Source organism: Salvelinus fontinalis, chromosome 36 (genome assembly GCF_029448725.1).
Source record: "Salvelinus fontinalis isolate EN_2023a chromosome 36, ASM2944872v1, whole genome shotgun sequence".
NCBI classification, from domain to species: domain Eukaryota; kingdom Metazoa; phylum Chordata; class Actinopteri; order Salmoniformes; family Salmonidae; genus Salvelinus; species Salvelinus fontinalis.
This window is the reverse complement of record NC_074700.1, coordinates 24,831,763-24,847,787: the sequence shown is the minus strand read 5'-3', so window position 1 is coordinate 24,847,787 and position 16,025 is coordinate 24,831,763. Positions and strand designations below refer to the sequence as shown.

General features: G+C 42.7%; 1 protein-coding gene across 1 annotated transcript in view; it reads right to left on the bottom strand.

The window, feature by feature from the left end:
- The window catches only part of LOC129835646 (collagen alpha-5(IV) chain-like), a 95,145-nt gene that overhangs the window by 30,949 nt on the left and 48,171 nt on the right, over positions 1–16,025 (bottom strand). Inside the window, exons 14-30 of the mRNA XM_055901367.1 lie at positions 15,763–15,816; positions 15,399–15,500; positions 14,740–14,793; positions 14,603–14,644; positions 13,791–13,881; positions 13,362–13,649; positions 10,972–11,061; positions 10,699–10,769; positions 10,117–10,308; positions 9,260–9,428; positions 8,086–8,178; positions 7,761–7,865; positions 7,359–7,456; positions 3,772–3,922; positions 3,259–3,372; positions 1,104–1,271; positions 281–370 (exon numbers count right to left, since the gene is read on the bottom strand). Of these exons, the coding sequence (XP_055757342.1) occupies positions 281–370; positions 1,104–1,271; positions 3,259–3,372; positions 3,772–3,922; positions 7,359–7,456; positions 7,761–7,865; positions 8,086–8,178; positions 9,260–9,428; positions 10,117–10,308; positions 10,699–10,769; positions 10,972–11,061; positions 13,362–13,649; positions 13,791–13,881; positions 14,603–14,644; positions 14,740–14,793; positions 15,399–15,500; positions 15,763–15,816 (1,972 nt within the window). The remainder of the gene's footprint in view (positions 1–280; positions 371–1,103; positions 1,272–3,258; positions 3,373–3,771; positions 3,923–7,358; positions 7,457–7,760; positions 7,866–8,085; positions 8,179–9,259; positions 9,429–10,116; positions 10,309–10,698; positions 10,770–10,971; positions 11,062–13,361; positions 13,650–13,790; positions 13,882–14,602; positions 14,645–14,739; positions 14,794–15,398; positions 15,501–15,762; positions 15,817–16,025) is intronic.

The window sequence follows — 16,025 nt, the reverse complement described above, 5'->3', positions numbered from 1 at the left end:
GTCCCTTTAGGTGTGTGCTTGTGTGTGTGTGTGCTTGTGTGTGTGTGTGTGTGTGTGTGTGTGTGTGTGTGTGTGTGTGTGCTTGTGTGTGCGTGTGCTTGTGTGTGCATGTGTGTGTGTGTGCTTGTGTGTGCGTGTGCTTGTGTGTGTGTGTGCTTGTGTGTGTGTGTGTGTGTGTGTGCTTGTGTGTGCGTGTGCTTGTGTGTGTGTGTGTGTGTGTGTGTGTGCTTGTGTGTGCGTGTGCACATGCGCGTGCGTGTGCGTGTGCGTGTGTAGCTGCCTTTAGGTCCAGGGAAGCCGGGCCCTCCGGGGTTGCCAGGTGATCCCAGAGATCCAGGAGTTCCCATTACACCCATGTCTCCTTTACCACCTGTTGAAAGACAGAGAGGTAGGTTGGGGACATTGGAAAAAATGAGCACCTTTTTGGAAGTCAGAGATGGAGCAACAGGCATAATATGTAGACAGTCAGTCAAACACGTCAAACAGAAAATAAAAACAAAATAGAGAGAGAGGAGACAGGTTACACATCTTCTGACTGGCCTCTCTCCCATCAACACAGGTTACACATCTTCTGACTGGCATCTTCCCATCAACACAGGTTACACATCTTCTGACTGGCCTCCTGCCATCAACACAGGTTACATATCTTCTGACTGGCCTCCTCCCATCAACACAGGTTACATATCTTCTGACTGGCCTCCTGCCATCAACACAGGTTACTTTGGGTCTTTACTGGAAGTCAGAGCATGCGTCCCAAATGACAGCCTATTGCCACTACTTTTGACCAGGGCTCTTATCAAAAGTAGTGCACTATAAAGGGAAATGGACTGAAACAGACATATAGGCTGTGTTTACACAGGCAGCCCAATTCTGATCTTATGCCACTAATGGTCATTTGACCAATCAGATCCGATTTTTTGCCATTAATTGGTCAAAAGATCAGAATTGGGCTGTCTGTGTAAAACTCTGATTCTGATCTTTTGCCTAATTATTGGCAAAAGATCTGATCCAATTGGTCAAAAGACCAATAATTGAACAAAATATCAGATTTGGGCTCCTGGGTTAAATCTGCCATAGATCAGAAATGGTTGACATTATCTTACCAGGCAGGCCAGGTATTCCATCGCGACCAGGACCACCGGGGTTACCCTGAGGTCCACCTCCCCCGGGGCTTCCGGGGAAACCGGGACTTCCTCTGTCTCCTGGCAACCCTGTAATGCCCGGGCCAGGAAGACCGGAGTCTCCCTTCTCTCCATTGTTGCCTGAGTATCCTGCAACGCCGAGGATCAAGGACAGTGTCAGGACAGATTCTCACTTTCTGATCAGGATCTGTCCCTCATATATGACATCACAGAAAGTCCATTTTGTCAAATGCAAAAAACAAAAAAATTCTGTCTTACGTAAATTTGAAGGACAATAAAGCTTTTTGAGTTTGACTTGTAGTGCTAGTGGAATCTAGTGACTATTCAACACATTGTAAAGGTCCCATATGTCAGTCCAGAATAAAATAACCTAATTGTATATCACTACCTCATAGCTGGAGTAATGTCACGCAGAACAGAAGTACAGTCCCTAAACCAATCAACCAATCACACAGAAATACAGTACCAATGAACCAATCAGCTGCCAAAAAGAGACTTCAGTTCAGATAGGCTGCGGTACAATACCTTTCTCGCCTTGAGGTCATGAGTTCAGAGAGCGGCAGGTAAAGGAGGGCAAATGTCCAAAATGGAGCTGATGGAAGGATGGAGCAGATTGGAGAAAGAGATGTGGGGACGGGGGGGGATGCTCTAGGTCTATCCAACATGGCATACATGAGGAAAGAGCCTTCCGAACTGAGCCCTGGGTGGAGGTGACTGGTTAGTACGTTGTTTTGTGTACTAGCCAGGTAGAGGACAGTGTGAAGTTATTGGTGAGGTTTTGGCTTGAACCAGAAAGGTAAATTGTGTTTAAGAGTGAGGAGAACAAATACAGGAAAGGTAGACTTGTGGAATTGTGCGGGTGGGTGATAGCTGACAGCCTAACGCGTGAAATTCGCCAAAGAGACATGACAACACGCAAAAGAAGAATAGAGAAAAAGATTGTTGTGAGGTGAGAAGACGAAGAAAGAGAGAACTCCCAAGATCAGGGTACGGTTACAGACGGTAACCGAGATGTTCCATCTCTGAGACAGGATCACCCATAGAGACATGCTATCGCCATGTTGACGTCATTCATCTCTGAGACAGGATCACCCATAGAGACATGCTATCGCCATGTTGACGTCATTCATCTGTGAGACAGGATCACCCATAGAGACATGCTATCGCCATGTTGACGTCATTCATCTCTGAGACAGGATCACCCATAGAGACATGCTATCGCCATGTTGACGTCATTCATCTCTGAGACAGGATCACCCATAGAGACATGCTATCGCCATGTTGACGTCATTCATCTCTGAGACAGGATCACCCATAGAGACATGCTATCGCCATGTTGACGTCATTCATCTCTGAGACAGGATCACCCATAGAGACATGCTATCGCCATGTTGACGTCATTCATCTCTGAGACAGGATCACCCATAGAGACATGCTATCGCCATGTTGACGTCATTCATCTCTGAGACAGGATCACCCATAGAGACATGCTATTGCCATGTTGACGTCATTCAGTGCTCAACAAATAAACTCTTTACAGGTCAACCACTTACAAACTGTTTGCAAACCCTTTGGTGCTCAAAAGCCTTGCAGTGGGGTGGTGTTACCTGCGTAATAACTAGTGTGACAACATAGCTTGAACCACATAGCCAGCCCACTGAGATACATCATTAACATTAATATAAGAGACCTTTGGGTGACCATGCACATAACACTGTGTGACTCAGGCAATCCATTCTGGATAACACATATTCAGTCATCTCAAACACAAGATAACCTGGTAAAAACAACAAGATAACTATGTATTTTAAAATGCAGCATAAATATACATACTGTATTGCATGGGTTTTCCTATGATAACAATTCTTAGCATTTCATCTACAATATGGTGAAACTAGAAGATCTGCTGCAACCACATATAAATGCTAACAATCTCAAATCAAATTCTATCACTTAATCTCCAATCAATATATCTATCAGAATTCATCTCTATCAATCTCAAATCTCAATCAATGCTAGCAATCTTAATCTCAATATCAGACTCAAACACTATCGATCTCTAATCAATCAGCTAGTCAACAGTCGGCTCTGTTCTGTTTGTTGTTATAAGGCTTACCTGGAGCACCCATAGGTCCTGGGGGTCCGACAGGGCCGGGGACACCCTGAGAGCCGATGGTGGGTGATCCTTGAGGGCCACGAGCTCCGGGTCTACCAGGGATACCAGAGTCACCTGGGAGGCAGACAGACAGACAGGTACAGACCACACAATATAGCAATACCAACTAACTAGCTAGCTAATAAAATACTCTATTTCTGGACTAAGGATAAGGATTTTTATTGTCAATTCTCCATTGAGCATGCTTTAAGTCTAGAACTAAGCTTAATCTGTGTCTGTAAAAATCATCACAGAAAGAATTTGCCTAGATTATAGTATGATATTGTTGACGTATGAAGAGAGTATATAATAACATAGCATAATAACATAATAACAAAAATGACTAATTCGAAACCACTGACACACACTTAATCAGTATACATTAGGTGACCGATGTGGGAATCAAACCCACAACGTCAGTGTTTCTAAGCGCCAAACTCCAGCCGACCACGCCATCAGAAGTTGGAACCGTACCTTTGGCACCAGGGCCGCCGTCAAAGCCGGCTCGTCCTGGTAAGCCGGGGTTGCCAGGGAAACCAGAGTCTCCTTTGGGTCCAGGGAATCCTTTATCTCCGGGCAAGCCTGGTGAGCCCTGGGGACCTGGCAGCCCGAAGCCTGGCTCTCCCTATCACACACACACACAAAGAAAAACTTCAATGAATATACAAACACAGACAAATGTTAACAGAGACAACTGTGTCTGTCAGATAACTAGGTTTACATTTGTTGTTACCCTTCACCCGATCCTATGTTATCTAGTTTGGATTCTCATAGCCGTACATGTAAATGACTGTAATTAAGTCCATATACAGTAGTGGGGATGTGGTAAGCAACTTAACTCCGGGTCCACCTGGCTGTCTGTATCTATAGTAGTAGAGTTAGTCTGTATCTATAGTAGTCTGTATCTATAGTAGTAATGTTAGTCTGTATCTATAGTAGTAGTGTTAATCTGTATCTATAGTAGTAGTGTTAGTCTGTATCTATAGTAGTAGTGTTAGTCTGTATCTATAGTAGTAGTGTTAGTCTGTATCTATAGTAGTAGTGTTAGTCTGTATCTATAGTAGTAGTGTTAGTCTGTATCTATAGTAGTAGTGTTAGTCTGTATCTATAGTAGTCTGTATCTATAGTAGTAGTGTTAGTCTGTATCTATAGTAGTAGAGTTAGTCTGTATCTATAGTAGTCCGTATCTATAGTAGTCTGTATCTATAGTAGTAGTGTTAGTCTGTATCTATAGTAGTAGTGTTAGTCTGTATCTATAGTAGTCTGTATCTATAGTAGTAGAGTTAGTCTGTATCTATAGTAGTCCGTATCTATAGTAGTAATGTTAGTCTGTATCTATAGTAGTAATGTTAGTCTGTATCTATAGTAGTAGTGTTAGTCTGTATCTATAGTAGTAATGTTAGTCTGTATCTATAGTATTAGTGTTAGTCTGTATCTATAGTAGTAGTGTTAGTCTGTATCTATAGTAGTAGTGTTAGTCTGTATCTATAGTGGTAGTGTTAGTCTGTATCTATAGTAGTAGTGTTAGTCTGTATCTATAGTAGTAGAGTTAGTCTGTATCTATAGTAGTAGTGTTAGTCTGTATCTATAGTAGTAGTGTTAGTCTGTATCTATAGTAGTAATGTTAGTCTGTATCTATAGTGGTAGTGTTAGTCTGTATCTATAGTAGTAGTGTTAGTCTGTATCTATAGTAGTAGTGTTAGTCTGTATCTATAGTAGTCTGTATCTATAGTAGTAGTGTTAGTCTGTATCTATAGTAGTCTGTATCTATAGTAGTAGAGTTAGTCTGTATCTATAGTAGTAGTGTTAGTCTGTATCTATAGTAGTAGTGTTAGTCTGTATCTATAGTAGTAATGTTAGTCTGTATCTATAGTGGTAGTGTTAGTCTGTATCTATAGTAGTAGTGTTAGTCTGTATCTATAGTAGTAGTGTTAGTCTGTATCTATAGTAGTCTGTATCTATAGTAGTAGTGTTAGTCTGTATCTATAGTAGTCTGTATCTATAGTAGTAATGTTAGTCTGTATCTATAGTGGTAGTGTTAGTCTGTATCTATAGTAGTCTGTATCTATAGTAGTAATGTTAGTCTGTATCTATAGTGGTAGTGTTAGTCTGTATCTATAGTAGTAGTGTTAGTCTGTATCTATAGTAGTAGTGTTAGTCTGTATCTATAGTAGTCTGTATCTATAGTAGTAGTGTTAGTCTGTATCTATAGTAGTAGTGTTAGTCTGTATCTATAGTAGTCTGTATCTATAGTAGTAGTGTTAGTCTGTATCTATAGTAGTCTGTATCTATAGTAGTAGTGTTAGTCTGTATCTATAGTAGTCTGTATCTATAGTAGTCTGTATCTATAGTAGTAGTGTTAGTCTGTATCTATAGTAGTCTGTATCTATAGTAGTCTGTATCTATAGTAGTAGTGTTAGTCTGTATCTATAGTAGTAGTGTTAGTCTGTATCTATAGTAGTAGTGTTAGTCTGTATCTATAGTAATAGTGTTAGTCTGTATCTATAGTAGTAGTGTTACTCTGTATCTATAGTAGTAGTGTTACTCTGTATCTATAGTAGTAGTGTTAGTCTGTATCTATAGTAGTAATGTTAGTCTGTATCTATAGTAGTAATGTTAGTCTGTATCTATAGTAGTAGTGTTAGTCTGTATCTATAGTAGTAGTGTTAGTCTGTATCTATAGTAGTCTGTATCTATAGTAGTAGTGTTAGTCTGTATCTATAGTAATAGTGTTAGTCTGTATCTATAGTAGTAGTGTTTCTCTGTATCTATAGTAGTAGTGTTAGTCTGTATCTATAGTAATAGTGTTAGTCTGTATCTATAGTAGTAGTGTTAGTCTGTATCTATAGTAGTCTGTATCTATAGTAGTCTGTATCTATAGTAGTAGTGTTAGTCTGTATCTATAGTAATAGTGTTAGTCTGTATCTATAGTAGTAGTGTTAGTCTGTATCTATAGTAGTAGTGTTAGTCTGTATCTATAGTAGTAGTGTTAGTCTGTATCTATAGTAGTCTGTATCTATAGTAGTAGAGTTAGTCTGTATCTATAGTAGTCTGTATCTATAGTAGTAGTGTTAGTCTGTATCTATAGTAGTCTGTATCTATAGTAGTAGAGTTAGTCTGTATCTATAGTAGTCTGTATCTATAGTAGTAGAGTTAGTCTGTATCTATAGTAGTAGTGTTAGTCTGTATCTATAGTAGTAGAGTTAGTCTGTATCTATAGTAGACTGTATCTATAGTAGTAGTGTTAGTCTGTATCTATAGTAGTAGTGTTAGTCTGTATATATAGTAGTAGTGTTAGTCTGTATCTATAGTAGTAGTGTTAGTCTGTATCTATAGTAGTCTGTATCTATAGTAGTAGTGTTAGTCTGTATCTATAGTAATAGTGTTAGTCTGTATCTATAGTAGTAGTGTTAGTCTGTATCTATAGTGGTAGTGTTAGTCTGTATCTATAGTAGTCTGTATCTATAGTAGTAGTGTTAGTCTGTATCTATAGTAGTAGTGTTAGTCTGTATCTATAGTAGTCTGTATCTATAGTGGTAGTGTTAGTCTGTATCTATAGTAGTCTGTATCTATAGTAGTAATGTTAGTCTGTATCTATAGTAGTAGTGTTAGTCTGTATCTATAGTAGTAGTGTTAGTCTGTATCTATAGTAGTAGTGTTAGTCTGTATCTATAGTAGTAGTGTTATTCTGTATCTATAGTAGTAGTGTTAGTCTGTATCTATAGTAGTAGTGTTAGTCTGTATCTATAGTAGTAGTGTTAGTCTGTATCTATAGTAGTAGAGTTAGTCTGTATCTATAGTAGTAGTGTTAGTCTGTATCTATAGTAGTAGTGTTAGTCTGTATCTATAGTAGTAGTGTTAGTCTGTATCTATAGTAGTAGTGTTAGTCTGTATCTATAGTAGTAGAGTTAGTCTGTATCTATAGTAGTCTGTATCTATAGTGGTAGTGTTAGTCTGTATCTATAGTAGTCTGTATCTATAGTGGTAGTGTTAGTCTGTATCTATAGTAGTCTGTATCTATAGTAGTAGTGTTAGTCTGTATCTACAGTAGTGGGTTGTACCTTAGCTCCAGGTGCACCTGGCTGTCCGGGGAACCCGTCCACACCTGGTCTACCTGGACCTCCGGGACCACCTGGCAAACCAGTTGAGCCAGGGAATCCTGCAGGCATGGACAGGTGAGATGACAGGTCAGTGATAATGAGAATAGTATACTAATCTATAAGGCACTACTGTAAAAAACTGTGCTATGGTGCTAAGAGTGACCTTGTGGCTGTTCCATCCTGTGCGTCTGTCAGGGCCTTAAGCCTAGTCCTAGACCAAAAAGCATGTTCAATAGAGATTCTTCATTCAAAACACTTCTTAGTCCAGGACTAGGCTTAATCTGTGTCTGGGAAACTGGACCTTGGAGTTCGTATTATAACCATAAAGGTGAGGCTGTACCTGTCCAGGTATTTAGTGTTTACCTTTAGCTCCGGTGGGTCCTGGCAGTCCGATGCCAGAGAGGCCGGGATCACCCTTGGGACCTGGTGACCCGGGGAAACCGGACTGTCCTGGCCCGCCGGGGTTACCTGTCGACACGTAAGTGAAGACTTAGTTTTGGCAAACATTTACAACACTACTACTAAACAGTTCACTAGTGTGTATACCTCATAGAATTACATCAAATATTCCCCCAAACAACACCAAACATCTGTCTGTTACCTCCATCATCATTCTGGATGAGAGATAAACTACCAGTTCTATCCATCAAGGTAAGTGTAGACCTGTGCAGGTACAGGTGTTATCTACCTGGGTTTCCAGGTAGACCGGGGTCTCCATCCTGTCCTCGGGGTCCTGGGAGGCCCTTCTCTGCTATCGTCTGACCCGGCTCCCCTTTACCTCCTACAGGTCAGAGGTCAAGGGTCAGAGATTAGGGTGTTGGGGTACAAGAGTTGTAGTCATAGAAGAACAGCAGTTGTTGACATCGATGCCGGGCAAGGTTAATGGTAACCAGTTGCAGTCGTCCATGCCAGGCAAAGATAATGGTAACCAGTTGTAGTCGTCCATGCCAGGCAAAGATAATGGTAACCAGTTGTAGTCGTCCATGCCAGGCACAGATAATGGTAACCAGTTGTAGTCGTCCATGCCAGGCAAAGATAATGGTAACCGGTTGTAGTCGTCCATGCCAGGCAAAGATAATGGTAACCAGTTATAGTCGTCCATGCCAGGCAAAGCTAATGGTAACCAGTTGTAGTCGTCCATGCCAGGCAAAGATAATGGTAACCAGTTGTAGTCGTCCATGCCAGGCAAAGATAATGGTAACCAGTTGTAGTCGTCGATGCCAGGCAAAGATAATGGTAACCAGTTGCAGTCGTCGATGCCAGGCAAAGATAATGGTAACCAGTTGTAGTCGTCGATGCCAGGCAAAGATAATGGTAACCAGTTGTAGTCGTCCATGCCAGGCAAAGATAATGGTAACCAGTTGTAGTCGTCCATGCCAGGCAAAGATAATGGTAACCAGTTGTAGTCGTCGATGCCAGGCACAGATAATGGTAACCAGTTGTAGTCGTCGATGCCAGGCACAGATAATGGTAACCAGTTGTAGTCGTCGATGCCAGGCAAAGTTAATGGTAACCAGTTGCAGTCATCGATGCCAGGCAAAGATAATGGTAACCATTTGCAGTCGTCGATGCCAGGCAAAGCTAATGGTAACCAGTTGTAGTCGTTGATGCCAGGCAAAGATAATGGTAACCAGTTGTAGTCGTTGATGCCAGGCAAAGATAATGGTAACCAGTTGTAGTCGTTGATGCCAGGCAAAGATAATGGTAACCAGTTGTAGTCGTTGATGCCAGGCACAGCTAATGGCAAAATTATGATAATGAAAATAACTAGCACAACATCCCTGGACATATGTATCTCACTTTTATCAACATGTTAGATACTACATCCCTGGTCTTCAAGAATATCAACCAACGTATCTCACCTGGTGCTCCAGGTGTTCCCGTTCTCCCTGAGACACCTTGGACACCCTTCTCTCCGGGGGGCCCCTGGGGGCCGAAGCCTGGGGATCCGATGGCACCCCTGTCACCTGGGAGACCCTGCGAACCGGGCTCACCTGGAGGTCCTCGCTCACCCTTCACTAATAGAGATCCCTGCAGAGAGTGAGAGAGAGAGAGAGAGAGAGAGAGAGAGAGAGAGAGAGAGAGAGAGAGAAAGAGAGAGAGAGAGAGAGAGTGAGAGAGAGAAAGAGAGAGAGTGAGAGGTTAATATAGAATGCTATGTTGTGGGAGAGATGGATGGATGAATGGTTGGATGGAGGGATAGAGGTAAGGGAAAGGGGGATACCTAGTCAGTTGTACAACGGAATGTATTTAACTGAAATGTCTCTTCCACATTTAACCCAACCTCTGAATCAGAGAGGTGCGGGGGGCTGCCTTAATCTACATCCACGTCTTCGGCGTCCGGGAAACAGTGGGTTAACTGCCTTGCTCAGGGGCAGAACGAAAGATTTTTACCTTGTCAGCTCGGGGATTCGATCCAGCAACCTTCCGGTTACTGGCCCAATGCTCTAACCACTAGGTAGGGGTAGGGGTGGAGGGAAAGAGAAAAGCTGAAGGGATGGATGGATGGATGAATGAATGGATGAATGGATAGATGCATGGATGGTTGGATGGAGGGATAGAGGTAGGGATGGAGGGATAGAGAAAAGAGGAGGGGAAGGATGGATGGAAAGAGGGATAGAGTAAGGAGAAATGGAGGGAGTAAAGAACGGTTGGATGGGATGGATGGATGAAGGGAGGGAGGGATGAAGGGGAGAGAGAGGAAAACATTGCCACTCACAGATGCTCCTTTGGGTCCAGGAGCTCCAGGACCTCCATCGCGACCAGGTCTTCCGTCCAGACCAGGCAGGCCAGCGGGTCCTGGAAACCCTGTGTCTCCCTTGTCTCCGCCCACCCCATTCACAGCAGTGGTATCACCTGGGTCACCCTTCTCTCCTGGGAAACCAGGAGCACCCTGGGGACCGGGCAAACCCTGGGGGAGAGAGCAGGATAGAGGAGAGAGAGATGGAAGGATGGGGGGGGGTCTGTTAGATACTCTATCGAGGCTATTATAGACACTTAGGGACAGTTTCCAGGACACGGATTAAGCCTCGACTAAAAAGCATTTTCAATGGAGATTCTCTAATTGGTGTCCGGGAAACAGGCCCTAAATTAGTCAGTCTGTCTCTAGGTTAGCCTACTATACCGTTATTCTAAGTGTAGACCCAGTTTCAAACCAGCTTCAAGCCAGTGTCAATATGAGCTAGGTGGGGCTAAATCCAATGTTCTTATGTTGAACAATAATACAATTCAAAACATTTGTCCCTAGAATTGTGTGGGTTTGAAAACAGGAAGTAGGAAATGAAAAGCAATAAGTACTTACAGAAGAACCTGAAGGCCCTGGACCGCCTGGGAATCCTCTGTCACCTTTAGCCCCTGAGCCTCCTGGTCCACCTGAGGGAGGAGGAGAGAGGGAGGAGACAGGGAGGAGAGGAGAGAAGGATGAGAGAGAGGTGTTATGTAGAGTATTGTGTTGCGGTGGCCTGCACATTGACAAATCAGCTGTCTGTTCTCCTCTCTACTTGGTCCTACCAGCTGAGGATATACAGAATCAGGTAGAGAGATAGGTGACCAGGTGAGAGGGGTGCAGTCTTACCTGGGAACCCAGGAGGTCCGGGAGGGCCTGGTGCTCCAGGGACACTGTTGCCTCTGGAGAAACAGTTAATGCAGGTGTCTCCCTTCTCACCTGAAACACAGACGGACAGACATGGATGTCAGACACAGTCCCAGTTTTGGCATCAACATCAATTATACATTAGTCAGGGATGGGGAGTAATAGATTACATGTAATCCGTTACATGTAAGGGATTACAAAAAACTGTAACTGTAATCCGTTACTTTACCAGCTAAAATATTGTAATCAGATTACAGATACTTTTGAAAAACTAGATGATTACTTCGAGGATTACTTTCAAATTCAGATAGGATGTTTGATAAAATAAATCTTTGACACTTGTCTGTTTTCTCAATGACATTCAAATCAGCATTGAAAAAGGAGCAAGTTAAAGTTTGTTCCACCTGAGCAAGTCTGACCTCAACTCAGAGACCACTATAATGACACACCAAATGGGTTTGATGGATCGTGGGAAATTAGCAGGAATAGGCTTTTGTAGGCCACAGTCCAAGCTATGTCTTCCAATGGTGCAACTGCTGTCGACATCCAAAGATTATCCAACTTGAATAAACGCTTGGAGGTAAGGACAACAGCGATACGTAGGTAACACCACTGCTGTCCTCCTTATTTAGCTATTTGTACCTTACGGTTCGTGGTTGATGTGGATGGCTGTTCACAAATCTAAATGTGTATTTGAACCCAATAATGGTTGAATTCAAGAAGTTTAAGCTGCTTATCAATCATTGTTTTTGAAACCAGTGGACAGCCAGTGAAACATACGCTCTTGCAACAGCTACATAGTGCTGATCCAAGCCTATTGAATAAAATGGGGCTTTTTTCACACAATCTAATTCATGCTGATAATGGACACATGCTCAAAATCGTTCACTTTTGATAGACTTAAAAGGGCCATTTTTGGTGTTATAAATTATATATATATTAATGTAAAGATATGATAATATTATTATATGTAGTAGAAAACGATAGTTTAGAAGAAGCCTACATAACCAACCCATAAAGTAAAATGTAACATCCATATATGGCCAGATATGTAAACTTTAACATTGATTTATCCTGCAATACATGTCGTTCAATTGGTGACAGATTTTTGTCTTCTTCTAATGACTCTTAAGGGAAAAGTAATCTAAAAGTAACTGAATGTAATCAGATTACATTACTGATTTCGGGTGATCCAAAAGTTACTTTACTGATTACAATTTTGGACCGGTAACTAGTAACTGTAACGGATTACATTTAGAAAGTAACCTCGCCAACCCTGGCATTAGTTAATTACTGTCCACGTTAACTATGACAATACTCTGGAGGTTAACAACAGAGAACACCACAATTATATCAATAGAATATCGGCCATTTAGCCTATGGAGAAGGACTGGCCCCTCTCATTGAAGTTTGGGGTACTCCGGTCAGCCTTCAACTTGAGATACTCAATGAGAGGGGCCAGCCGTTCTGCCCTGGTCGCATCCTGCAACATCATTTCCTGGACCAGCTCAAACTGCGCACGTTATGTCTTGAGAATCGCCTCATGACACACCATTTTAGCAAACTGAAAGCGACTTGCTGATCTTCAAATGCGTCATTGAGAATGAATGGTGTAGAAAGTGGATAGAAAGTTGTTGTGTGTAAAACCATTCTATTTATGCCCAATAACACAGCCAGCCCACCTTAAAACACCAGCTTATGGGGGAGGGTTTCATAATGCAGTGTACTATCTACACTGTAGTTATATACAGCATTTAGCTGCTATTTATACACTTTTAAAATAATAATTGCACATCAAATAGTCTAACAATGAGGAAAAAAGTAGTCGCCTTGAGGATAATTCAGCCGCTATTTATTGTTGAACTCGGGTATGAACCACATTTTTTGTTAAAGATAATCATCTGTTTGTATCTGGCAATTTATTGGCTGTTCAGTTTCCAGACGACCCGTCCCCAGAGCATCCTATACAGTTAATATCTTTCCGTAACGTGTTGAGGCAGGCATTTAAGGAGAATGAGAGGCTCAATGAAAGATGTTACAGAACTGCTGTATTTGAAACACCAAACCCTTCTGTCCAGTTTACCTGATGTTGCTACGGCAATCAAGCTGCTTTAAATCCTCCCTGTAACTGTCTCTTCTGCAGAGAGATTGTTTTCTAAACTAAAACTCATAAAGGAAAACCTAAGAAGCATTAAGCCAGTGCACATAGGACCACAAACAAAAAAACATGATCTTTCTCTCTATCTCCCTCTCTCTTTCTTGCTCTCTCTCTCTCCGACCCACCTTATTTCTCTCTCTTTCTCTCTCTCTCTCTCTCTGACCCACCTCTCTCTCTCTGACTCTTTCTCGGTCTCGCTCGCTCTCCGACCCACCTTTCTGTCCGGTCTCTCCTTGGAATCCTATATTCCCCTGTTGTCCTGGTAACCCGGTGGCCCCTCCTATACAGTTAATACCCCCATTGGAGACCCCTGGGGGCCCAGGAGGTCCTGGAGGTCCCTGCAGACCAGGGGCGCCACCTCTTCCTGGGTTCCCGGGGATGGAGATGGCTGGCTGGCCCTCGTCTCCCTTCTGGCCCCTCTCTCCTGGGAAGCCTGGTAAACCGGGCTGGCCTCCACCTCCGATACCTGTGGTTCCTGGTTGACCTGGAGGACCCGAGAGACCTGGGGAGGACAGGGGGTCAAAGGGGAATGATCACCATGGAAACTGGGTTCACCAAGCCGCTGATCTAGGACCAGGTCATCTGTGTTCATATAATCTTATTCATTATAATCTGACAAACTTTATGAATATAGAGTACCTACCAGGTTGTCCTCTGTCTCCTTTCCTTCCTGTCTCCCCAGGACGCCCAGGTTCTCCTTTAGGCCCAACTGTAGATGGACCATTGCTCACCAGCTATATAATGGGATACAAAGGTTAGTATCACCATATAGTGGTCACAGTCTAATACGGCACTGTCTGTAGTCACCACTGGTCATCTGTAACAGTAATGTGATATAATTGTTAGTATCACCATCTAGTGGTCACAGTCTAATACTACACAGCCTTTAGTCTGACCACTTGGCCACATGTTAAAGCAGATTTATGCTTGATCTGGCAAAGTGGACCGGAGGCTCCGTATGGAGGGTGGACCGGAGGCTCCGTACGGAGGGTGGACCGGAGGATCCGTACGGAGGGTGGACCGGAGGCTCCGTATGGAGGGTGTGATGCAATTGCGGAGCCTCTGGAGGCTTGAGGAGGCCAAATCAAGCTCTGTAAGGCGATGGCGTGCACCTCACAAATGTTGTAACAATGCAGAGGTCTCCTTATATCTCCTTATAGCTAGGGATTTACATGATTGATTGACTGATAGGTGGGGCCTGTACATCCTTTTATAAACACAAACTCACTTCCTTGACAACTTCCTTGTCAGGGTTACATTGCCATCTATTGGTCACAGTCTTATACTACGGGATGCAGAGTCTAGAGGAGGTTACTCTGCCAATGTCAGGGTTACATTGCCATCTAGTGGTCAATGTCTAAAAATATGGGAGGGCACCATTGGTCCACAAGTAAAGACACAAAGATTCTGGTTGTAATACAGCTGAATGAATACATAAATAGATATATTACTCACCACGCCTGGACGTCCAGGATATCCACGGTCACCTTTGGTACCCTGAAAGAGAAACAGATAGAGATGGATGGATGGATGGATCTTTAACAGAAAATAAGACTATATCTGTGTAGAATAGCATCAGAGAATAAACTCACCCTGTCACCATCCCGACCTGGCAGACCTGGCCCACCTGGGTCTCCCTTACTACCCTGAGAGAGACAGAGAGAGAGAGACAGAGAGAGAGAGACAGAGAGAGAGAGAGGGGCAGAGAGAGACAGACAGAGAGAGAGAGACAGAGACAGAGAGAGAGACAGAGAGAGAGAGAGAGGCAGAGAGAGACAGACAGACAGAGAGGCAGAGAGAGAGAGAGAGGCAGAGAGAGACAGACAGAGAGAGACAGAGAGACAGAGAGACAGAGACAGAGAGACAGAGAGACAGAGAGAGAGAGAGGGAGAGACAGAGACAGATAGAGACAGATAGAGACAGAGACAGATAGAGACAGAGAGAGAGACAGAGAGACAGAGAGACAGAGACAGAGACAGAGACAGAGAGACAGATAGAGACAGATAGAGACAGAGACAGAGACAGAGACAGAGACAGAGACAGAGACAGAGACAGAGAGACAGAGAGACAGAGAGACAGAGAGACAGAGAGACAGAGAGACAGAGTGATAATAATTACTGGAGGGAGGGGAAGAGGCAGACAGCTGTCTATTAAACTGTTGTGGAACTGTATCTGACAAGCTGTTGACTGGAGGGTAGAACCATATCAATAGAATGAATAGAATCATCCTAGTTCTGTATGAAGAACTCACAGGGAATCCAGCAGGACCTGGGTCTCCATCCTTCCCTGGTTTGCCCCGCTTGCCTGCTTCTCCATTTTCTCCTTTCTCTCCCTTCAAACCACCAGATGAACCCTACAAACCCAACATTTGTCAGACACACACACAACCATTGATTGATTGATTGATTTGATATAATAGGGTCTTGCATTATTCAGATCCTCAACCCACATGGTCTTATATGACACTTGTGATTCATAGAGCACATTATTTACAGTGTGTTACAAAATATAGGTGTATAGAAACACAGATGTATAAAAAAACGTAGATATATAGTATGACAGACACTGAGTAAAAATGTAGATATATAATATGATTGATAGTGAGTATCACTCACAGGGGGTCCAGGATAACCAGGATCACCAGGTGGACCAGGTAAACCTTGATCACCCTGGCAACGAGTAAAGAAACAACAATAACAAGTTGTTGTTAACAAGAAATAAGAAGAAACAAAATGTTTTCATCAATAGTCTTAGAATCAAAACAATGTCAATAAAGATTATTATTATAAAGTTATCTAACCTTTTAAAGAAATAAACAAAACAGTCGTAAGAATACAGCAACTTTCACAACACAGTACCAAGAGATAACAAAGGTTAA